This window comes from Hirundo rustica, chromosome 3 (genome assembly GCF_015227805.2).
Source record: "Hirundo rustica isolate bHirRus1 chromosome 3, bHirRus1.pri.v3, whole genome shotgun sequence".
Classification (NCBI taxonomy): Eukaryota; Metazoa; Chordata; class Aves; order Passeriformes; family Hirundinidae; genus Hirundo; species Hirundo rustica.
In genome coordinates, this window is record NC_053452.1 from 39,065,971 (window position 1) to 39,090,699 (window position 24,729).

Genomic DNA, 24,729 nt, shown 5'->3' on the forward strand with positions numbered 1-24,729 from the left:
TAAATACTAGGGGAATTCATGGATGGGAAAGAGTTTCAACTCATGACACCTGCTTTTTTTAGTCTTCACTCTGACTAAAAGCCTAATTTCAAGCCTTCCCTGTAGAAGAAGCTTTCTGTATAGAACATATACCCCAGGGTTTTTATCCCTTTTCTAGAAGTTGATTGGCTCCTTCAAAAAGTGGCCTGCCTCATTCACACACAAACACAAAGCATACTCTGACCAGCATGATGCTCACAAAAATTGTTAGTTCCACAAAGATCAACAGTTTGTCAGTAAGAAATACCATACAAATAAGAGTTTTTCTAGAGCTTGAGCCAACTTGTTACTTCACCTTTAATTTCACTGTAGTTAAAAAAAATTATTAAAACTATTGAACGTAATAGCAAGCGAAGAAAACATCATGTGGATATGTATATGTATGCAGGCTTTTTTCTTTATTTTTAAAGCCTTTTAAGATTTGCCATTCTAATTGTGGTATAGAATATTTTGACTGCAAAAAGTTGTTAATTTGGTATGGGTATCACATATGGGTATCGCAACATTAAAGTTGTTCAGATTTTCAGAATAATTTCAGAGATTCAAGTTTCAGATGTTTGGACGAATTAATGTCATTATCTGATTTTTGGCTTGTCACATTCACTGTTTACATGCTAATATTTTCAGAATAATTTTATTAATAGGCATTAAACCCACAATTTTCAGGAGGTTGTAGGGCTGAGGATGTGAAACTTTCTTCTTTGACAAATTAGGGGGTTTTTCCACTTTGCTCACATACGTGGTTTTCAACTCTCAGCCATCTAGAGTATTTTATACCATGGTAGGAAATCTTTGTGAAATTGACTAATAAGCCTTTGGAATAAACTGAGGATTTGGCTTCTGACCAATCACCTGGGATTTCCACAGACTTCACTAGTCACTGAACCAAACCAAATATCGTGAGTATGATGATACAATCTTAGTTTATTTCTGAACTGTGAGATAGATGCTTGCCACAATGTGTCCTGGGACACTGAGGGGCCTGGCTTTACAGAGAATGCTTTCCACCCTCCCTGTTTAGGTGCCTTTTCTTCAGAAAGGGGACAGAGGTTGAGAGAGGAAATGGTTGCATACTCTCATACTTTCTCCCTTGCATAGAATCTGGGCATAGCTAGGAATTATCCTAGTGCTGAGGAGCTGGAAGCTGTTCTTGTTCACATGTAGTTTAAACTGCATCTTGGTCACTGGGTAGGCCTTAGAACTGATATTTGGCTGGTGATAAGAAAGTAAAGGATTTGATATTACTGTCACAGGCCTGAAGTTTCGCTCTTGTGGTTTTAGTTGAAAGTGTATTCCACTGGCAAACAAAATACAAAATATAGTGATGAGGAAAACTACAGTGCTCACAAGTATGAAATTAAGAAAATATCAAATGGTAATAATACAATGCATAAGAAATCCTCATGCAGTGAAAAATATCCTTACGGGAAACCACCGAGGCTAAGAAATTATTCATCTCAAGAATCAGAACTTTAGCTGTTGATTAAATAAAATTTTCACTAATTTGAGTGATACACTCATAACCTTATAAGCTTCATTTATGTGTGTGGAAGAGAGACAGGTTTTTAACAGGCATTTTTTGGCCTTTTATTGACTTGTCAGTATCAGCCATTATGAGATTTGAGATAGTTTGGTGCTCTGATTTGTAATGGCAGATTTATATTTCTTTATTTTTTAAACCTGCTAGCCATTATCACATTATCTTTTTCTGTTTTTTCCACTGTCTCTTTCCTCCCTGCAGGACTTGTGCACAAAGACCAGTCTTTGGGGGTCACAGTGTGTGCCAAACTCCTTAACCATTCTGCTTCAATCAAAATAGAGATGTGGCTTTTGGTTTTGTAATGTAAATTCATTCTCTGAAATGAGAGGTTAATACTTACCATCCTTTGACTTCAAAGACAAGCTCTCTTTACTTGAGATGATGAATTAGGAACAACTGAATTTACAAATAACATGAGGTTTAAACTAGTGGCTTATTTATATAAAAATAACACAAATCACAACTTTGCTTTCTGGTTCTTGTACAGAATTGGCCCAACATCATATCCTTAATTTTTTGTTGAAATTCCAGACCTTATATGTGAGGTAATTTTAGTTAATAAAATGGAAGAGAATATTTTTACACTGGAAACAGTTGGTATCTAAATATTAAAGATCTTATTTTGGTCTCTTTGGGTATTGTCAAGAAGACAACTTTTGTTATAATGATAATGCCACAGCAGATAAAAACAAACCCATCAATCTTAGCTGAGTATTAAGTCTGAAAGTTGATTATGATCACTTAAATCTCAATACGCTTAATTATTTTTAGTGTTCTTTGTTCTATGAGAATATTAATCTTGAATGCTTGTCTGGTGTGATTAGAGGAAGTTGTTATAAGGTTTAATTGATATTACTGAATTTTGTAGTGTAGAAACAAAGCTGTAAGTACAGTAGAAGCTATTGAATGGTCTATCAAATATAATTTGGATTATTTAAGCAACAAAACTATTTTTTACTTTTTTAAAAAATTCATTAAGCCCACTTAAGACCTTCTTGGATTCCTGCAGAAGTTTGATTAATTGTCTGCCTCTTAAGGTATTCTTAGGTATAACTGATACTTACTGATGGTATGGGAAATAATAAAAAAGAATATTGTGATAAATTTTCCATAGTGTTCCAGCAATGTGTATGCACCCTATTTTCAAATTTGCATTCCACAGCCCATTTGATAGTTATTAATATGAATCTTTATCAGATTCCAATTTCCTTCTTTTTTATTATTTCACTTCTTGGGTTTATCCTGCATTGCATAAAAGTATACATACGTTGATATAAGTCTTTACAGTACATTTCAATCCTAACTGAGCTTAAAAGGTGCCTAGAAGCTTATTGAAGTCAGGTGACAAGTAAGCCTTCACTGACAAATAAAACATATTTCAAAAAATGAAAATCTGTGGAAAAACCACACTGACAAGCATTTGGTTTTAGCTCGTTACACAGCAAGGTTAATTTCCTGCCCCAGTGCTGAGACAATACAAACAGTGCTATGTACTGATTTGGGAAAATGCCTCAGTCCAGAGAGTTTAGTGTAGGAAAATCACTGGCACACCCATTTATTTCACTGCATCTTCCAGACAGCAAATGAAATTACTGAATTATCATTACAACAATGTACAAATTGGACAGCTATGCAAAAATCAAATTACTCTTTAATAAAATACATATTGTAAATACTTGCATAATCAGTGAAAAAAATAGATAAAAATTTGCATTTTTTTGCATTGCAAAGCACTGTTTTGGTAGCTAAGGAGACAGTGGAATAACTTGAGTGATTAAAGCTCAAATGCTACTGAATTGGAACTCAGTCAATGAGTTTTTGTTATTTTTCTTTTTTTTCCCTGAAGTGCAGAATTCCTAGTAAGATTGCTAAGATTGCACCATACTGCATAGTAAACACATCATATTATAGCAATTGCTAAGGAAATAGGTCTGTGGAAGAAAAAGCACAAGGCATTTCTTCACTGGATGACTATTGTATACTGAGGTTTCTAAAAATTGAGATCCCTATTACATTAGAAAAGTCTTTCTGTGGTTGTAATATATTTATACTACGTAATGCCTATGAATTATTTCTCTAAATAAGATTTTTAACACATTTCTTCCCAGTCTGGCTATACTACATTTCATTCATAATGTAGTTTGAGATTCATAAAACCAGTATGTTAAGCTTCTACATTTGATGCTACAAGTGCCCACATTTAGAATAACTCCATCAACAAGTTATCTTCCATTCTGATCTGTTTTTTAGAAGTTAAGCTTTTTAAGAATGTCAGCTTTCACATTCAATTCTTATCCTGTATCCTGTATCTTATCTAGGATATCCCAATATTCAAAATTAATTTTAATTTCTTTCCTAACATTGGCTGTTCACTTCTGAGACCTTATCTGTTCATTAGAGTCTGTAATGTAGCAGTGAGATTTTCTACTGGTTTCAGTAATCCTACCTTCGTAGTGAGAGGCTTTTACCATCATCATTTAATGTTATTTTGAAGATTACTTTTTTAAAAAAAGCACACCCTCCATTTACTTTGTATGGATATGCAGAGTTTACATTGTTAGGATTTAATGACTTCTGGATATTTCTATTTGAGAAAAATTAATTAGATTTCCAGTAATGGGTAATGAACAGATCTTCATTGTTGGTCTCTGCTTTTCAAAATTACTTTTACCTTTAGAGAATTTGCATAAATGGTTGCATTAATAGGGTTACCCAAACTCTACAGCCCTAATAATCAACAGAAAATACATAGGAATTTAGACCTGAGAACCTGACTATTAATTTGGCATAAAACCATATCAGCCATAAATCAACTATGAGTACTGACACAGCAAAGGAGTCCAATATAGGAATTAAGCGCAAAATGATATAAAGCAAACAAAATATAGTGGCTTATTTTACCTGCAGTAACTTCCCTTCTGCCTCTATTATGCACTTCTATTTCATATGACCTGGAAACCAAGTATTTTTTAAACTTGTGTTCTTTCCTTTATATTTTACAATGGTTTTAGTCCATTTAACTTTTATGTTCAACTTACTGACATTAATTATATATGCTGTTTAACTGTGAATGCATATAGGTATGGCAAACAGACCATTGGGGAAAAAAGCCCACAGATATAGACATAATTTCTCAAGATTTTTCTGCATAACTTGTTGCCATTTATTGTTTTGGCCAATGTCAAAACAGAAATATGTCCCTTCTGAATTTAGAAATTCTCTTAAATGTAAAATTCTTAGAATTATCAATCAAAAATCATCTTACGAAGTAAACTTACAAAGATACATACCTAGGACACATATCAATACCATAACTTAGAGACACATGCAACATGATGTGATGACCTCCTCAGTGCATTTTTTTTAAGAACAGTTTGCAATTCCAATGACCTGATCTTGTTTCATCTAGTGAAAAACTTATTATAAATATCTGTTCATTTAAAATGCGGACTGCCACACACAGAGAGGCACAGTTCATCTTTCACTGATAAACTGAATAGAAAAGACAAAAAACTGGGCAATGATCCTGTGAAATATACTCTGACTTATTGTGTTGTGATACCGTATTTTGTATAGTGTAATCTTGTATAATGAGGCTTGCAGAGATATTAAAGCATTGTGCTAGCAACCATTTTGCTGTTATTTATTTTTGTTTATTTAACTGATAGTTATTTTATAAAATGTCAGTTTACTTTCCACAAATTTGTCTTTGGTTTACGCTTTTTGTTACCTTCAAACAAAATAAAAAATCAGCCAGAACTATCATTACCATATTCTACAGTTGTTATTTATCTGAGCTGCTGTGGTAGTTTGTCCATGCCCATAATTTTCAGAAGAATTTCATCTAGCCTGAATAAAAGTTCTTGAGTCAGTATTCTGGATGGTTAAAATTTAAAGCATTGCTGTGGCAGGTCAGTACCATACTAAATAATCTTAGTACTTTGCAAGTTTCTGTGAAGACTGTAGATACGCCTGCAAAGTAGAACTCAAAATGTACGAAGGATTCTGGGATCTTGGGAAAATAATTTGAAATTGTTTCTTTCTTGTTTCCAGAATTAAAGGCCACTTTTAAAATAGAAAAATGCACTAATACAATGCTTTAATTTTTCTTCCTTAAATTTATCTAGACTCTCAGTAATATGCGCTCTGTAAACAAAAAATTATCTAAAACTGCACATTTTTGGCATTACAGGAACACGGGAATTTTCAAGATAAATTTAGCATTGAAACAAAAGAAATATATAAAACATGTTATGCCAAAGAGAAAAAGACCCATGCTCTGATATTTAAAGCAGAGTTGCCAGTCATGGTTCTAATTAGAAAATAATCCTTTACCAACTTGTTCAGTTGCTAAGTCAGAAAACTCATTTTACTATAAGTAATTTCACTTGAACTTAGGCGAATGATCTTTGGGTTTACCCACACTACAGAAGCTTTTTAATTTTTTTAAATTTAATGAAGAATTTTATCTGTTACTTATCTAACTCAACAAAATAAAGCCTTTGAGTATTGTAGTCCATTTTAATGTTTTCCATTTTACCAAAACTATTCCATTCTTCTGGGGACTTTGTCTTGATGAAATGAAAACAGTTTGAAAAAAAGTTTCCTTGAGAGAACAGATAAATGCTTAATAAAGAAATAAGAGCTACGTCAGGAAGGAGTTCTCAATTCAATGTCTTAAGTCATTTGTGCCACTTGAAGTGCTATATTTGTATACCTAAGTAGATTTTTTATGGGTATGGAGAAATTGAGAAAGATCTTTGGAAGTACCTGATCACTATGAGTGTACCCAGTTATCATAACACTAAAATTGTATCCAATAGATGAAGAAAACTTCTGTATGGGTTGGCATGACAGTGTGCACAGAAATCCAAATTACTATAACTTGATAAATTATCAAAGGTAAATGAATATGCCACAAAGAAGCAAATGAATACTTAGAATATTTACATTTCTGTTGAATTTGTTCACAGCATATTATTTTAAAAAAAAGAAAAACACCAAAGGTCATATGGATGTATTGACTGAAACTGAAAGTTTCTTTCCAGCTGATAAATACCATTTTCAATGACACCATCAATGTAACAGTTGTGTTCAGGTGTCTCATTTCATAGACACCCATGTCAGATGCCACAAGCCACTCTAATCTCTTGCCAAAGCTGGAGGTTTTTTTAGCTTTCTGAAAGTAATACTGCCTAATCAACTCAACTTCCTTAATAGTCTTGATGGATGCTTCTGCACCTAAAATTTTCCTCATATATGCTTTGATATATTTAATACGATATTAAAAAGTTATGCAAGACAACTTCTATTGAATTATTTTTTTAAATGAATATCTGCTCTTCATTCCATCTCAGTTTGTGTAGGTCATGCCAACATCCATATGTATCCTAGAAAACTAACAGGGTTTTTCATATCGCAGTGTGTTCTTGAGCATTGGCGCAGCACTGTTTAAGTACTCAGGTAGCACAGCCCCTGCTATGATTCTGTCTAGTACTTATTTGCCTAGATAATACTCATCCATGATTCAGGATAAGAAACTACCAAGACTATTTACAGTGTGTGATTTAAAGTCAACTACCCTGTCTTGTACAAAGAATCAAAGAATTTCGCTGTACAGAAATTATCTCTTCCATATTACTGAGCATCGGGCTCAGAGAATGACTCACACCCTGTTTTGGTTTTAAGCGTAGATACAGTTCATGCAAACATCTGTTAGTTGTGCTGTTGCTTATGAGTTCTGAAAATTATCTGTTAGTCTGGAATTTTGACTTCCTTGAAATAACATGGATTTTCTTAAGGGAAGGATTTAAACTTTTCTATGGTAACACAGACAGTTTGTTCCAAAATCCGACCTTGACATTTTCAGTGATATCCTGCCTGTTTTGTTTCATTGTTTGCTCTTGAAATAGAGAGAACATCTTCACAGTGTTTGGTGTCAGCCAGCAGATGGTGCAGTATTCCCTTCCATTTCTGGGTTCTGTCAATATCTGCAATTCCTTCTCCTACTATTTGATTCACCAATCTACAAATTACCTTTGCAGGCCTTTCTGTGTTGCTAGCACATGTCTCAAGTATTTCATTCCACCAGGTTATGACTGAAAAATATGAAGTAACTTCAGAGCCATCTCTCAGGACTCTTGGAAGCCAAAGGATTAGGATTTCTTGTGTTTGACCTCATCTCCTCAAGACAGTCATCTGTTCCAAAATTGCTCTTGGTCCATGCTCTTTCTCAAGCACACTTAGAGAGCATTTTGGTTTTCCTCTGTACTAGTCCTGAAGTTAGTGAAGAACACCATATTGTGGTCCCGCTTTCTCCAAGTTGTTCAGGAAGATTTGACTGCATAACTTTTTGTTGGTAAGATGCAAGAGTTCCTGGCCTGCATATACAGCATTCATGGCAATTGTCCTGCCGTGTTACAGGATCTTTCTGGATTCTGGATGGTTATGTGGAAATATTCAGACACTCCTCTTGGGGAGGAGTGTCATTTTCATACATGAGATAAAGGTCAAGAGTCAGAAGCTAATAGGAACTGTATCATAAAATGCTCTTAATATAGAAAAATCACTATTCTAATTTGGTTTTTTTATTTCTGTTATTTTTTTTAATTGTGTGTGAAAATAAAAATGGTAATGTTTAATGATATGTTTTATAAGTTTCCACAATATCCAGCACCATAAAACTGCCAGATTTTACATTTATATGTCAAACATGACAATTGGATGGATGGGCAATTCTAGTTGTGTATTACATTGTAGAAGGTTTTGTGATATTTTATGCAACAGTTTAATTATTAAAACAAAATAAATCTTCAGAGAGTTGTATTTAACTTTTCCCACAGACGCTTTTTTATATGTGCTTTTTTTCCCAGTGCTCTTCTTTAGCTTTTGAGCTTTGTGTTATTTCTGTTAAACCCAAATAATTTCAATTAAATTTGATGAACAGCTATGCATGAAAAATCAGCAAAGAGAATGGAAGAGAATGTCAAAAAATAAAACAAACCAAATGATTTGGCCACTAGTTCTAATGGCATACAATCAGTTGACACTCTGCTGATTTACCTTCACAATTCTTTAGAAATAACATGTGGTGGTAGGCTTCATACTATTAAAATGGTAGCAAACCTTCTTGGAGCAAAAGAATATTTATTTCCAAAATGGCAATTTTAAATTAGTTCTTCACTGACATACTGCATTGTATGTGTTTTGTGAGGATGAATAAGCTGGTTCCTTCTTCTGATGATGATGTTTAAAATTAACTTCATAGTGCATGAAGTAAATAAATGAAGATCAGTATATCTTCCTCAGAAGGTAGCGGGCGAGTCTTGCAACCAGCTCCATGTAGTCCTTCTGCCTTCAATCTCAGCCTTGGAGAGTGGGCTCTCCCTCTCCTCCTGCTCTTGCCTGGGACAGTCTTAGCTTTCCCTTAGTCTTTGCTTTCCCTTTCAGAGAAGAGTTGTCCACTGGTATCTGATAAAGTGTCTGCAAAATTGGACATTTCTTCTTTACAATGCTAATCCTCTGTGTTTTCTGTAGTAAAGGACCAGAGCTTGTCGTCTGCTTCTTGCTGGTGCCTAAATGAGTCTGGGGGGTGTTCTTAGATGATTCAGCTGAGGGTGGAACTTAATCTACCAGCAGGCTATAGACCCCAGTGGAGTCATTAATTCCATTTCACCTCTCAGAGTAGATGCATGTAATACCTATAATGTTGTGTGGCTTTAAAATATGCAATTTATCTTTATATGTCATGTAATGCTCATATTAGACAATTGCATACATGAGAGATTAACAAAATGCAGAGAAATAATGCTTCTTAATCTAAAGTTTTACATTACTGTACTTGTGAAACTCAGAAAACTTGTTAATAAATCACATGAAGAAAAAGGAGAACTGTGTGCCTGAAAATGTGTCAGCAAGCCTTTGAAGAGCAAGAAGGATGTAACTAGAAAAGCATGCATTCTGAAGTAGCAGAAATACATTTTTCTGCCACTGAGGTTATCTTGTGGTTTGTTGTTTGCTTCACGCGAACAATTCTCAGGTACATTTCACATTTGTCGGAGTCATGTTTACAGAGTCCTTTTCTCAGTGTGCTTCATCTTCTGTTTATAATGCTTCCCATCAATTGAAAGAAAGTAGTCCTTGAAGTGTATCTACAATTATTTGCAGTATTGATAGAATAGTATGTTTTGTATGCATTTTTAGAAATCAGTCGACTCAGATAATCTAATGTGATCAGAATCCAAATAAATAAGAACAAGTTAGCGCTTAATTTTCTTTTCAGTTTGGTGTATTCCTATATATCAGTTTGTCCCTGTCATTTCCAATGAGGAATCAATGGCAATAAATTCTATATATTTTATATTAGGGCAAATTGATGATAATGACAGATGAGCTCTCATGACTGCCTTGTGTAGTAGCCTTAATGCTTTCCTATCTGTACTTGAAATAGCTCATACATTTTAAGTAATATTTAGCCGTTTCATAGGTGCAACATGTTGGTAGCTCATAATGATTAATTAGTTGGCTCAACTCTATTTCCTGTCACACTATTTCTGTGTCACACTGATGAACTCCTTTACTGTAGCAGAAGTCCTTGCTGTTAATCTGTCACTTCAATATAGTATATCATACTTCAAGGCCTATATCCCATAATCCAAGGGTTTATTGTCATCCTTCTTTTTCCTGGGTGATACACTGACCCTCCTCTATATTTGGCAAGACTTGCCTGCTCTGTTTTGTTAGTGAGGTATATATTTTAAAAATTTAAATCTCAGCAGTATAATTAAAAAGATTTATGAAAATGCAGGATTAAAATCCCCTCATCACAGAAATGTGCTAGATTATCTTCTGGATGGCATGGCTCACAGACTTAAGAGATTTACATTTCTTCAATAAAAATCAATTCTTAAGTTACATTTATAGGAAGAGATTTCAGGCTGGAAAATATTTTATTCAAATTAATATCTTCCTTTTCCTTGCATCCATTTTTGAGCCAGTCATTGATCCTCTCATTATTTAGGGAATAATATGACCTTCATGTTGACTATTAATTTTCCTCACCTCAATAACCCCAGTAAGATTGTATTGTCACCTTCAGCTGTGGCAACTGAAAAGAAAATGTTTTGGTTATCATATCATGCTGGTTTCAGCTGGAGTAGAGTTAATTAACTTCACAGTGGCTGGTATGGGGCTGTATTTTGGATTTGTGCTGAACACAGGATTGATAACATAGAGATGTTTTTGTTATTGCTGAGCAGGGCTTACACAGAGCCAAGGCCTTTTCTGCTTTGTTCTGCCACACTGGTGAGGAAATTGGGGGTGCATGGCGGGCTGGGGGGAGACACAGCTGGGACAGGTGACCCCAAGTGACCAAAGGGATGTTCCGGACTGAAGGACAACATGCTCAGCATACAAAATGAGGAGAAGAAGGAGGAAGGGGAGGCCATTTGGAGTGATGGTGTTTGTCTTCTCAAGTATCTGTTACTATTGTAACTAACATGGAGGTAGTAGAAAATACAGTAAGTTCAAAATTGTTATATATTAACATTTCTGTATTTTTAGGGTTTTTAGTTTTGGGGTTTATTTTTACATCAGGAGTTATTTCAAAGCTAAATTCAGATAGCCAGTATAGTAACACTCCCGTGATATTTTTTATTATTGCTTCTCTTATTTTTTCCATAGGAGAAAAATATTTTGTTATTTAACTTCTTGTGATGAGTTAAATATGTACAGAATATATTAAAAAGGGTCTAAATACAGTTTGACTGAGTTAAATTATTTCTGTTAGGTCCCTTGCAATTATCTGTTTCTCTTCAAGTCAGATAATCTTCCACTTGTTTTAAGATAAGTATTTTAGCATTTCATTGCAGGATGGAAAATACAGGCACAACTGTCTTTTTTTGTTTGTTTTGGTAAGATACAGGTAATAACTTAGACTAAACCTGTTTCAATAGAAAATCTTTGTAGTATGACCCTATTGGAAGGTGAAATACAGCAGACTAAAAAGAGAATATTTTCTTGCTAGAAAACTTGTAGGAACTAAATGCAACAGCAGAATTGTCTTTTGAACCATAAGCAAAATTACCATATTGAAAAATCTGTCTAGGCAAGGCTGGGAAATACTAGTGAGCATTAGTTGCTCCATAGTGAAGAGTAAAACATGCTATTATGCATCAAATATATTAAAAGTAAGAAACCAAAAACTGTGAAATGGTATTTGTACAGGATATTGGAAGAAAAAAAAAGAAAGGTTGAAAGAAATCTTGGAAGAAAAAGTGGAAAGGAAGTTAAAAACTGAGACTGATCAAAAATGTTTCTGTTCTTCTCTTTTTATTAACCTAGAAAACAGATGTGAGAGTAAATTTTAAGAGAAACTGTTATTTTACCTAAGAATCCTTACAAAATCTTTACAAGTCTTACAAAAACTGCTGTTTGTCCTTATCAACCTAACAATTTCCAGAGTATCTTTACTTAACTTTAATGCCTTAGAATGAGACATTAAATGAGTACACACGCAGTTAGATATAATGTTTCTGGGAGATAAAATCCAGATCAAAGACATGGTATTATGTAATCAGTTGTTTGAAATGAGATGGAAAATTAAATTATGTAGCTTAAACACTACTTTTTGAAACTCAGGTTTGTCTTTAGTTTACTAGATTATTTTAAAGAAAGTTATTTCAGGAAGACCAATGGTACCATTTTTGTCAAAGTTTTTCTGTAGCTTAAGTTCTCTCAGATAGTTTGTTTTCTTCATCTCTCAGGCAGATTAGCCGCAAATCATATTTTTCTGCTGTCAGTCTAGAATCTTTATCTGATTTTTCTTTGTCTCAGAAGACTTGCCACTCACTATGGGCTGCTTCATAGGAACAGATTCTCCCCGGGACAGATTAGCTGTGATACTGCAATTAGTTTCCTCCCATCTTGTGCATTAGTTTTTTGTAACAATAAAGCAACACTTATTAACAGTTTTTCACCTAGGGAGCTTTTAGAACATATAAGGAGCCTGGAAGTTTCGTTAAACAGAAGATTTTACTCATTCTATGGTTGCTTTTGTAATTTAATCATATATTATATATTCATTTTTATTAGTGCCTATTTACTGAAAGTTCAGAGGCTATGTCTGTGATATTTTCAAACCACTAGTACAGAACTTCATAATAATTATTGTGACATTTCTTAAAATGATGAAGATTTCTTAAGATTTCTTACTAAAATCCATGGCTGTGGCATTATTGTCAGATGTGGACAAGTTTTGCCAAGAATTTGCGCATTAATCAGCATTTTTTGTGGGTGGATATAAAAAACAAAAGGATTTTGTAGGCATAAACAGAAAAATCACATTTTTTTCTGAACAGCTGTATAATAGCCACTTTTGAAAACTAAATAGTAAACACAGAAGTGAAGGGTTTTGCAGCATAGAATGTAAGACAAAATATTTCTGGCTTCCATATTTTGGGAGTTATTATAGAGCAAAACAAAAGCTAAGTAAAAATTGTCTGTATGCTTCGACAGCTGACACTTCAAAGAAATAAGTTAGAAATCAAAATTGTTTTCAGAGCCATGCTAGTTGCCAGCCACTTAGGGATTTGGAACTAATTGAGGAGTACACACAAATACTTTACCATCTATAGCTTGTCATATGTCTATTTTGTAAAAGATTTCTTTTAATAAATATTTTGTGCTGTGTATAAAAATTAGAGTTGTTTTTAAATCCTGAAATCATATTTACTTTAAAGTTGATAAATCATTCTTATGTATATGTAATGTGCAACCATAATACAGAGTTGATAGATAAGCATAATATCTTTTATTGACTAGCTGTTATTGCTGAAAAACATGGACAAGCTTCTGAAAACAGAACCTTTCTTGATATCTGAAACAGAGAAAGTGTATTTCAAACCCAAAAACAAAGCTGGGAAAAATTTGCATAGAGTATCAGAAATACCAAATATTTGAGAAAAAAAAGATTTGGAAGTTACAGTTATGGGAGGTATTAATGAAGAGTGAGAGAAAAGAAACGAGACGTGTGTTTGGAGCAAAATGGATGCCAATTCTGATTCAGTAGCCTAATGTGCACATGTATCAAGGATATTTTTCACTGTGGAAATACTTCATAATTTTAAAAGAGTTGTCAAATATAAGGGATTCATTCTAAACCCCATCTCAGTAACACAGTGTGGTAAGATGTTTTGCCGTGTGAAACACCTCTCATTATTAAAAAAAAAAAAAAAAAAAAAAAAAAAAAAAAAAAAAAAAAAAAAAAAGTTAACATATCACTAATTATATCTCTCTCTTTAACATCTGAAGCTTTTGCCAGACATGAGTTGCTGTTACAGGTTTTGGTTTTGATTTTCTGGAACTAAAACATTTAATAACAAAACATTATAGATTACAAATTAAACATTAAAAATAAATATTAAAGGAAGATTTATTTTCCTATTGACAGACAACATGAAAAAAATTACTTCTTTTTGGTCCTGCATTTTCGTGAATGGTTTTTTGACCTCCTGGTCCCTTATTACCTGATACAACTTTCTTGTGACTTTTGGAGCAGATTCCTTTCATCTAAGGTTATTGCTAGCAGTATGCTGAATTTCCTCATGAAATATAAACCCCATTAATTTAGGATTTTAAATGTCTTTTAATTCTTGTTATTTATTAATAATCATAGTATTTAATTTATTTTTGTTACTTAATTATTTCGTTATTTTTGAAATTTCTTACAAATTGCTTCTGCCATATTCATAGAATTATATAATCATAGAATCATTAAGGTTGGAAAAGAACATAAAGTCCAAACGTCAACCCATCACCACCACCATGTTCACCACTAAACCATGTCCTCAACTGCCATAGCCACACATTTTGATCACTTCCGTGGTTGGCAACTCCACCAAATCCTTTGAAAGTCTGTCCCATGCTTTACAACCCTTTCTGTGAAGAATTTTTTTCCTAATATCTAATCTAAACCCTCCCTGGAGCAGTTTGAGGCCATTTCCCTGGGTTCATACTGACTGTAAAGGCATCTGATAAAGGCATCTGCTTTTTTCTTGTGAACAAAAAACCAATGAGAAAAAAATTACAGAGAAGCAAAAAATATATAATGTTGAGGAAACGGGAAATGTGAGCTTCCTTTGTTCCTTCTCCTGCGTGATCCACTATTGGGACTTGACTTCATCCACATCGGTGAATAGGTATTATGCAATTGACCTTTTAATCTCCTAAAAGAGATTAACAATCAGTGCATGTGAGGCTATGTTAGTATGCCATTGGCACGTCTGCCAATAGTGAGATGCTCACAGCAAATGCATAATATTTACTTTCAAGTATCGATTCCAGTTAATTTTGATTTATATGGATTGATCTGTTTCACCATGAAAGATTGAAGTCAGTGGCTAAGGTGTGCAAGGTCAGGATTCAGATCTACTCAGACTCAAGCGAGGAAAAAAATGAACCATGCCTTCAAACAGAGAATTTCTGTGTGCTACTTCTTGACTGTGGGATTTACCCAAGAATTGTAACGTTCCGTTCTTGGTTGCTTTAATTCAGACTTCCACAGTCAAAGTTAGACTGTGATTTCTGTTCTGAAATCAGTGGGTGGGAATTTTTTTTTTTCTTTTTTTTTTTTTTTTTTTTCTTTTTTGCTTAACCTGACAAATTTTTGTATAGGATATTTGGAGCTTCAGTTTGGCCTATGTGACAAAGCTTGTTACATGTGAAGAATCTTACCTGGATACTACCAAATCTCACTGGAAATACTGGGTAGCAGCTGAACAGTGTTTTAAAGGTGGAAGTGCATTCTGAAAGAGATGGATTGGTCTCCAAGTGATTTAGAGGATCATATTCTTTTCAGAGAAGATGCATTACTGTTGAGTCACTTCTCAGCTGTATTCAGAGCTTTGACAGGCCACAAACAAACATCTGATTCTCCCTGGCTAGCCTGAGTGTCTGTGGTAGAGTCCTAATGGGTAAAAGAAGAAAAAGGGAAGAAAAGTAGAGTGCAAAATCCCTCCATAACTTGTTAAGATTAGCATACTTTGTATTTTATTGTATTTTATTTCCTTTAATAGGAAGGAAATTCCTATTAAAACTGGGCACATAATTTCTCTACCCTTTCTTCACAGTAGAGAACCCTGGAATTTCTTTACAATTCTGCTCTTGAAATTAATAGGAAGTAAATTAGGTCAATATTCAACAAATTAGGTAATTATGCACAATTACTAATATTTGTGCTGTGCTGGATATTTGTTGCTTACAAGATTCTTTTATTTGTTGTTTTGAGTGTCCAAGTGAAGTTATATCAATTTTTTTTTTTTTGAAAGAGGGCAGAGTATTGTTCTTAAAATGACTGGTTTGATTCCTATGAGTAACTTGCAAAGTAAAGTGTGTAAGAATATAAGAATCTGGTATTGACATGAAAAAGTGAAAATATATTTTCATTCTCTTCTTTAGATTTAATATTTCTGTATTTTAATATCTTGTCATAAACCATATTTGGGATTTAATGTATTCTGCAGTGATAAAAAATGAATTGTTTACTAAACATGCCTGTGTAGGTGGCATGAATTATCTGTTAGTCCGATCACATTGTATTAATACTGAAATATTAATACTGATTGTATTTATCTGTTTATTTATTTTGTGTTTTATTTATTTTGTATTTATGTGTTCTATATTTTCAGGTAGAGATTGAAAATCTGGACTATCATTACTTTCTGCCTTTGTTCTTTGATGGGCTTTGTGAAACGGAATTTCCATATGAGTTTTTTGCACGTCAAGGAGTCCATGACATGCTGGAGCATGGTGGAAACAGGATTCTTCCTGTTGTTCCTCAGCTCATTATCCCGATAAAAAGTAGGTGAACATGTAGGAGAAAAGTTCATAAATTGTATTTATATGATGTAAATTTTTGAAAAGTTGCTAATTAAGCTGTAAGACATGACAGCCTGAACATCACATGAAGATTATTGCAAATGTGAGTAAATTTTAAGATATAATGCTCATTTTGGAGGAAAATTATTACTTTTAATATTACATTTCCCATAATGAATGGGTCATAGAAGCTGTAAGTCCTTTTGATTGCTTTCGTCAGGCTTCTCCGACTCTCAGGTTGCTGACTTCAGTGTTCCTTGATGTTTTCGGCATGAGACACATGTGCAGACATAAACGCTGAGGGTTCCAGAAGTTTCTGCACCTATTATGAGTAACATCGGGGACATGCAACACAGTGTGTGTGAAGTGTTTTCAACCCCTGCACACGTGAAGTCACCAATTGTTCCAGTTCCCACACTCTGACTTTTGCTGATGCAATTGTTTCTGGAGCAACTTGGTGATACTCTAATCTAGATGTGTTAAAAAAAAAACAAACAAAAAACACCCCCCAAAACAAAACACACACACACACACACACACACACACACACACACACACACAAAAAAAAAAAAAAAAAAAAAAAACCACAAAAAACCCCACCCAAATCTAAAACAAATCTAAACAAATCTAAAGCATCTTTAGAGTGGCATTACTTTTAAAGTCAGATCATTTCAGTGGTCTGGGTTATAAATGCACTGCCACAAATGAAGGAACAGTACAGCATAGCACAGACATTGGTGTGAATGGGTAGAAAAGATCAATAGAAAGATTTTCATAGAGCTTTGCTAATGAAGATAATAGTGTGAAATTAAACACTTAAGTATCTTGTATCACCCACTTGCCAGAATTTTTCTGTTCTGTGCCCTGAATCTTAAAATAGATATGTAGACAATCTGAATTTAGGCCTAAAAGCCAGAAAAGCTCACATTTGCACTTGTAACTTAGAAGGAAGTATTGTTTCTACATACTTCCAGTCAGCAAACTAGTTCTGATAGAGTCCGAAAAGGATAATCTCCATCTGAAGGAACACTGAAGTTTTCCTTTTTGAGGCTTTTACCATGCTGTCAAACATAACTTCTGTAATACAGTAAATCAAGGATGTCTTAAACTTTGTTAAAAATGTTTCATCAAGGAAACTGATTTTTTTGTGAGTCAGATCTAGAGAAATTAATAGAGCATTCCTCCCCCAGTGTCACCTACAGGTCCTTTTTAATGTTTAATAAATTTGCAAATTAAACTGATTTCTGTTTTCTTGTTCACATTCTGTTTGCACCTGATTTCTGTTTCATTATTGTTCATTCTATTTGCATGTAAAATGTTGTCTTGGACTACAGTGTAGTTAATTCCCATTTAATGTCAGATTGGTGTCACTTTTGCATTTAGCTATGCAAAGTTGAATGTGTTGCTAGCAGTTGTTCTAAGCACAGTTATGTTGCTCACATATCTTCACTCTATTTAGGAGTATTTAGTGACTGTTAAATACTTCCTTTTGCAATGTGCTCCAATGTTTTTATGAAATAAATATGGTTTTCTGGTCTGTTGTCATTTTCTTTCTGCAAATCATGTAAGTTGATTTCTATCACCTACAGAAAGTAAGTTAATACTAACATAATTGTAATTTTCCTCGGCTGACTGTTGCTCTTGAGAACAAGTTCTGTTTATTAAGATCACAGACTGAAAGAGAAAAGTAAACAAGCATGCTTTTATAGACTTTAAATACTTTTAAAGGGAGCAAAGGTCTCTGATTGTTTTTTTTTTAATTGTCCTGATGTTCAAATACTGAAGCATTTCTCCTGCAGGTTTCATCAACCAGTACAAGTAGTTGAAATTTTATGTTAGATTCTTCTGCTCAAAACTGGTCATTTCAGGTATTTTCAAATTATAGAGGAAGTAGATCCTTTATTACTCCTCTTTACTCTTGTCTGTGAGGACAAACTGTGTTTATTATTCAATAAAGATAACTCTCATCCATGTTTAGAATGTGAAATCTGCAGTTAACATCTCTGGCTTTTAAAGTTGGTGTTAGAGCTATCTTTCCTGAATTTATAAATGTATTAATATTTAGCATTTATTAGTAATGAATTTCATCTGCAATTTTATCACCCAGTTGTTCTGTATTGTAAAGTCCTTTTATAGTTCTCAGAGTCAGTCATTGTCTTTGGCATCTGGAATAACTTGATACTGTCAGAAATCTTTGTTATCATCAGTGAAAACTCTTCCAAATTACCTATGGATTTAGTGAAAAACATGAACTTCAGCACGGATTCCTGAAAGGCCCTACCAGTGATACTCCTCGTCTGCAATCATTTCTTGTTGCCTTCAGTCTGTCTCTTAAGTCATTATTTGTTTCTATGGAAGCCATGGCAGTTCATGAGGGACCTTATCAAATATTTTTTGAAAGTCTAATAAAACTGCATTATCAGGTTGTTCTTGTCCACATTCTTCTTCTTCGAGGATCTAGAGCACATTTAGAATGCTATATTAAGCTTTGCAGTACAGATGCCGGTATGACTTTGATACCGCAGAACTTTTTTGTAAATGGCATCACATTTCATTGATAACAGACCTGTTTTCATCAGGAGGGTGGGTGCTTAGTTCAGTTTCAGTATCTTAGCACAGAGGAAGGAGTGTACATCTGGGAATGGATAGAAGGTATAGACTGGCATAGTCAATGAACAGGTTTTTGGGACTCATCTTCTAAGTATTCTTTATACTATATAATTAAACTGGGTCCACAAATGTTAATAGAATTCAAGCTTTATAGGAACTGATCTAGTAAAATGCTACAATTAGAAGCACGACTAAAGCTGAAAAAAGCCACTGACTTTCTCTTCCATATTCTGCTAGACAATGTTTCTTGCAAGCATCAATGCTTCACTTATGGATCTTAGCCTTTTTGTGCCTTAGACTTTGGCTTTACAAAAAAAAAGGTCTTTGATGACAAAACTGGCATTAGGTTTTCATGCCTTACCCCCTATTTCTCCTTCCTATCATTTCACTGTAACACATCACTCTTTCAGTTGTATAGAAAGAAATTTTTGTACCTCTGTATTGTTATTTGGATCAGGCTCTTACTGGACTTTTAAAAAGTACAGAACACAAAGTTCTAATTCTGGTTTCTATTCACTCTTGATTGAAATGCTGTGTTTTGTAGCAGCCTTCATTACTGTTCTGTAAGTTTAGCATAATACTATTATATAAGTACAGGTAGTTAAGCATTATACATTTTGAATATTTTTGGACAAATTTTTGTAAGAGAAGTATGTATCACTTTAATCAATTGCATTTTGAGAACACTTCATGTTAGGACTTCTTTAAACCTGACTCTGTGAATTTAAAATAAGCCCTTGATCAACAAGATTAAGTAGATCACAACAGTCAAGCGTTTTTATACTGAGTGCTTGTTACCTCACAGAATACCTGCTCTATGTATCTGGTTTTGCTTCAGGCAAAGAATTTTCTAAACTGTTGCCTCGTTTGCCAACCGAGTGAGAAATATGAATGCAAAATAAGTTGGTTTTAATGTTTGGTTGTGAGACCTAAAAAAAAAAAAAAAAATGGAAGTTGTTGGTGTACTTCTAAGCATAGATTCACAGGTGTATTTGAAAAAGAATTTGAAGATAATTAAATTATCAATGTTACTTTTAACATAACGACCAAAATCTAAAGTTAGTATTTGGAGAAGAGACAGAAGTCTAGGGAGACTGATTTGATTCTGTAAAGCTCTGGATTTCAGTGTGCTGGGAGAGAATATTCTGATTGGATCTCTTCTGTGGAACTACATTGTGTCATGAAAAAGATCCATTCTGTACTGTGAGAAATGCTGCCATGTTTCCTGGCTTATAGAATCTACCAATCTCATCTATGGGATGAGAGCTGTGACTTCTGTTATAGACAACATCTGGGACTAAGATACGATTTTCCAAACTGCCACATAAAAATAAAAAATGTCAACTTATATAACTTCTAGATCTTTTCTTTGAGATGTTAGAAGTGTTACTCAAGAAAAAGACTGTTTTAAAATAATTATTTTTTATTTCTTTATATGTAAACATTTAGCTAAATGGATAGGCAAACAAGTAGCATATATCTTAAGGAAAGTTTCTGCTCTTAATGGAAATTAACAAAAGAATTTACATTAATTGCCAATAAAATGTATCTGAAAGTAAAAATACAGTGAATTAACATTCACTGAAGTCAATGAATTGGTATAAGGTCTCATTGCTAACAAGCTTTAATAAACAGCACTATGGTGTTTCAAATTTCATAATTATCTCTTACTTTGGCTTTGAATGGTAAAAACAGAAAAAAACTCAGATACTGAGCTTTTAAATCAGATATTAAGCTGTTATAATTGTAAAATTTTTTTATTTGAGAAAGTTTTGATGAACTTCATAAAAATGTTTGGAAAAGCTAAAGCAGTACAAAATAACATATGTTTGAATGAAAAATAATTCATTATATACTTAAATTGAGCAATTATTTAAGCTGGAGTATTTAGCGTATCCTAAATCAGAAGCAAAATCTTCCAGTTTATACCATTAAAGTAGAAAACGTCAAAACTACCAAGCAACAGAGTCAATTTATTGGAGTTTTTTACTGCTGAAGAGAATGTTACAGTAGTCTAAATGACCAAAGAGAAATATGTACCAATGAGAGAGGAAGGTCCTCTCATAACCCTTCAGGAAGCAGTTAAAGGGAAGCAAACTAGTTGCAGACTTTGCTGTTATTTTGAAGATCCATGTCTTACAGCAGACTTCTTGGTCAAGAGGCAACAGCCTAGAATGTTTCCTAAACTGGAATACTTTGGATATTGTGCATCTTTCCTTCATTTGGGCTATGTAGCTGTAGTGTACCAAGATTCCTAAATGGTCTGCTTTATTCCTGTGTAAGGAGACTAGTTACTTTCTTCAATTTCTGTTAACCCCTGGATACCACTTATATTTTCCAATGTATTGGAATGCACTTTTTTCATATATTGTATTAATATTTTCTTCCTTTTATTCATGTGGGAGAATGGTCTGTAGTGATGGTAGTACACAGAAAATAATTAGCAGATTTTTAAAAAGATAAACAGATATTTGAAAGTGGTGTATCTTTGGGGCAGGAATTGCCTCTAATTGAATTTTTATGAAGTGCCTAATAGGATCAAGCCAGGAGCTGGTTGACTGCTATGCATGACACAGTCCAAATATTTAGGAAGACTAACAACAGTTCTGTAGTCATAATGACCTGATATTCTCAAGTATTTTCCTAACACACAGTGTCGATTTCTGCAGTTTGAAGGGACTGAGGCTGCAATTCTCAGTCTGATTCTACCACATCCATCTGTAGCCATACCTCTGCAGGCTGCAGTGTGTGCCCTACTCTTATACCAGTACCAGGCAGCAGAGCTGTGGGAGGTGCACCCAGGCAGAGAAACTCCTTAGCTTAGTGACAGAGCTCCAGTAGGAGGTAGGTCAGCTGAGGTATACTGAGGAGAGTGAGAGGGAGACTACTGATATTGTACCCTGTCTTCTCTGAGGTGACACAGGCAGACACACAGGTTCCCTGTCCTTTCTCCACCTCAGAAAACAGAATGACTCAAGGGATAGGGGGCAATGGTGACAAGTTCCTTTGCTGGTACAAGTGCATCTCCTCTGGGACTGCCCCAGCTTCCCAGGTGCCCTAATGCAGTAGGTACAGGACTCTACAAGTGGTACCAAACAGCAGCAAGCATAATAGTTCATCTAGCATGAAGGTGTCACAAAGATTAAGTTAACCAGTGCTCTGCATCAAAACTGCTTCCATTAAAAATTAATCAAGTGGTCATTTTAATAGGAGGGTCCCATCAGCAGCTAACAGAAGGCTCAATATGCAGACTAGACCCACTTCTTGGGAAAGTCTGATGCCTCCCTGGGTCCACAGGCATTAAAGATGTGAAGAGAAAGCTTCCTCCCCCAAGATGGCCCTCAGATTATTATCCATTATTTACTTTTTAGGCACACGGTGATAAAGTCCAAACAGAACGTCTGAGGATAACCAAGACTTAAAGGCTCTGGGACTGCTGGTTCAGGGATCAGGAGTGGAAGTACTTCTCTCCTCTACCCTTCCAGTTGAATAGAATGTTGAGTAAAGAAATTGGAAGAGCCAGCAGATCGGTATCTGGCTCTTCTGAGGCTGGTGTCACTGGCTGGATTTGGAGGTTTTGGATCATGAATCGGTTTAAATTACATGAGACCTACTGGTACCTATGTCAGAAGGGGAAAAGGATCTTTGCACAGGAGTTAGCATGGTTCATTGAATGAGGTTTAGATTAGATTTGAAGGGCAAAAAGAGATCAAGCAGGACTCACTAGAGGTAAGCCTGGGTGCAGCATGCCACTCTTCAAGGGTCAGTACTAGAGAAGCCCTTAAGTCTTATCTTTTGGTGGAGGTAGAGAATGAAGGCTGAAGGCCATCTTGGGCAGTGTTCATGTAATGATAGACTTTTCAATTATCAGAGAAATAAGGAGACAGGTCCTCAGAACTGATGCTTTGTACTTCGAGGGGGCAGATTTTGGCCTGTTCAGATCCTTGGGTGGCAGTCCTGAAGGGCGGTGGGCTCCAGGAAGGCTGGATGTTCTTCAAGGAGAACATGTTAAAGGTTCAGGAGTAAACTGTCTCCATGTGCTGAAAGATGAGCCAGCAGATGGGCATGACTGAACAGAGACAGTTGTCTGGAATTCAGGGGATAAAAAAGAGTTTATGACCTTTGGAAGAAAGTGCAGGCAACTCAGGAAGGTGTCATAAGGCTATGCAGGGAGCAAATTAAAAGTCCCAAAGCCCAAGTAAAACCTAATCTGGCTACTGCCATAAAATATAATAAAAAACATTTCTATATCAGAAGCATACGGAGGGCAAAAGAGAATCTATCTCCAATCTTTTACTGGTTGTAGGGGGAAGTATAATTACAAAGAATGGAGGAAAGGCTGAAGTACTTAATGCATTCTTTGCTTCCATCTTGAGTTGTTAGACCAGTTATTCTCAGAATACCCTGAGTACCTCTGAGCTGGAGATAGGGATGGGAAGCAGAATGAAGCCACCGTAATCCGAAGAGAAGTGGGCAGGTACCTGCTGCTCCACTTGGATAGAGACAAGTCTATGGCATCATATGGGATCCATCCAAAAGTTCTTCCTAGGAGTGTTTGGACAGCCATTTCCACTTACATGCCATACTTTATGTGACATGACATGCTTAGAAATAAGGTTTCTCATAGCCTGGGACAGCTTCTACAGTCCAGAAGTACTATTCCTGGGAGTGGATACATTTTGTTAAAAATTAAGAAGTAGTGATTTCTGTCAATGATTAATTTTTATATCCCTTCATTAATTGTGTGTGTATGAATAATTAATTTTAATAATTTGTAATAATTCATAAAATTGCATATAAAAATGCATTATATGCATGACATAACTATTGTACTGAAAATTACCAGGGTTAGTGACAATTTCCCTATTAGTTCAGTTAGCTATTATTTATGTGTATGACAAGTTAGTAGGGAATAAATCTATGCGTTGGAACCCCAAAACTTGCTCTTCCAACTACTCTTTCATGAAAATGAATAATGCATGTTTCTCTGTAACAGAGTATTTTCCTACCTGAGACTTGGACCCAATTGTTAAAATTTTATCTGGGTGTCTCTCTTCACTAAAGCAGCCTTAGAACATCTATCCTCAAAAACATAATTTGAAATAGCCAGCCTCTTTGCCAGAACTTAATGCATGCTGCATTGTTGGGCTTCCTCTCCACACATTATTATGCTCAGAGACAATATGGAATTAAGTGCAGCCTGGTGACTACAGTAGGGACTATTGTAGAAAATAAGAATTATGGAATTTAGTCAGTATTTTCATTTAGCAGTACTCCTTTAACTTGGATGAGGTGCAATAGTACCTTTATACCTTGGGCTTTCTGTTTTCAGTAATAGTAACAGTAACAGTCACTGAACAGTAGGTTCAGTATGTTGTTCACAACCATGCCAAAAGGCATGAAGGGAGATTATTTACTGGTTAATTTTTGAGAATTGTCTCTGTCCATTCATGCAACCAATCTTGGTTTGGATATCTAGCTCTGATTTTTAACACTCAGCAGGCATGTGATAAGCAGCAGAAGCAGGTGGGGTACAATGCATGTCCTTAAAGAGATAGAAAAGCTGATGTTGCTCCTTTGTCAAAATGCTATTTCGTTCCCTATGAAATGGTATTCCTGTGCCCTGGTAAAACTCAGCACAGGAAATACTGAATCATAGAATTGTA

The 24,729-nt window shown here is 34.7% G+C and overlaps 1 protein-coding gene across 29 annotated transcripts in view; it reads left to right on the forward strand.

Moving 5' to 3' along the window:
• The window catches only part of PACRG (parkin coregulated), a 254,095-nt gene that overhangs the window by 90,426 nt on the left and 138,940 nt on the right, over nucleotides 1-24,729 (forward strand). For all 29 annotated transcript variants that reach the window (XM_040060509.2, XM_040060510.2, XM_058419882.1 and 26 more), the window contains exon 4: nucleotides 16,264-16,435. In XM_040060509.2, the coding sequence (XP_039916443.1) occupies nucleotides 16,264-16,435 (172 nt within the window). The remainder of the gene's footprint in view (nucleotides 1-16,263; nucleotides 16,436-24,729) is intronic.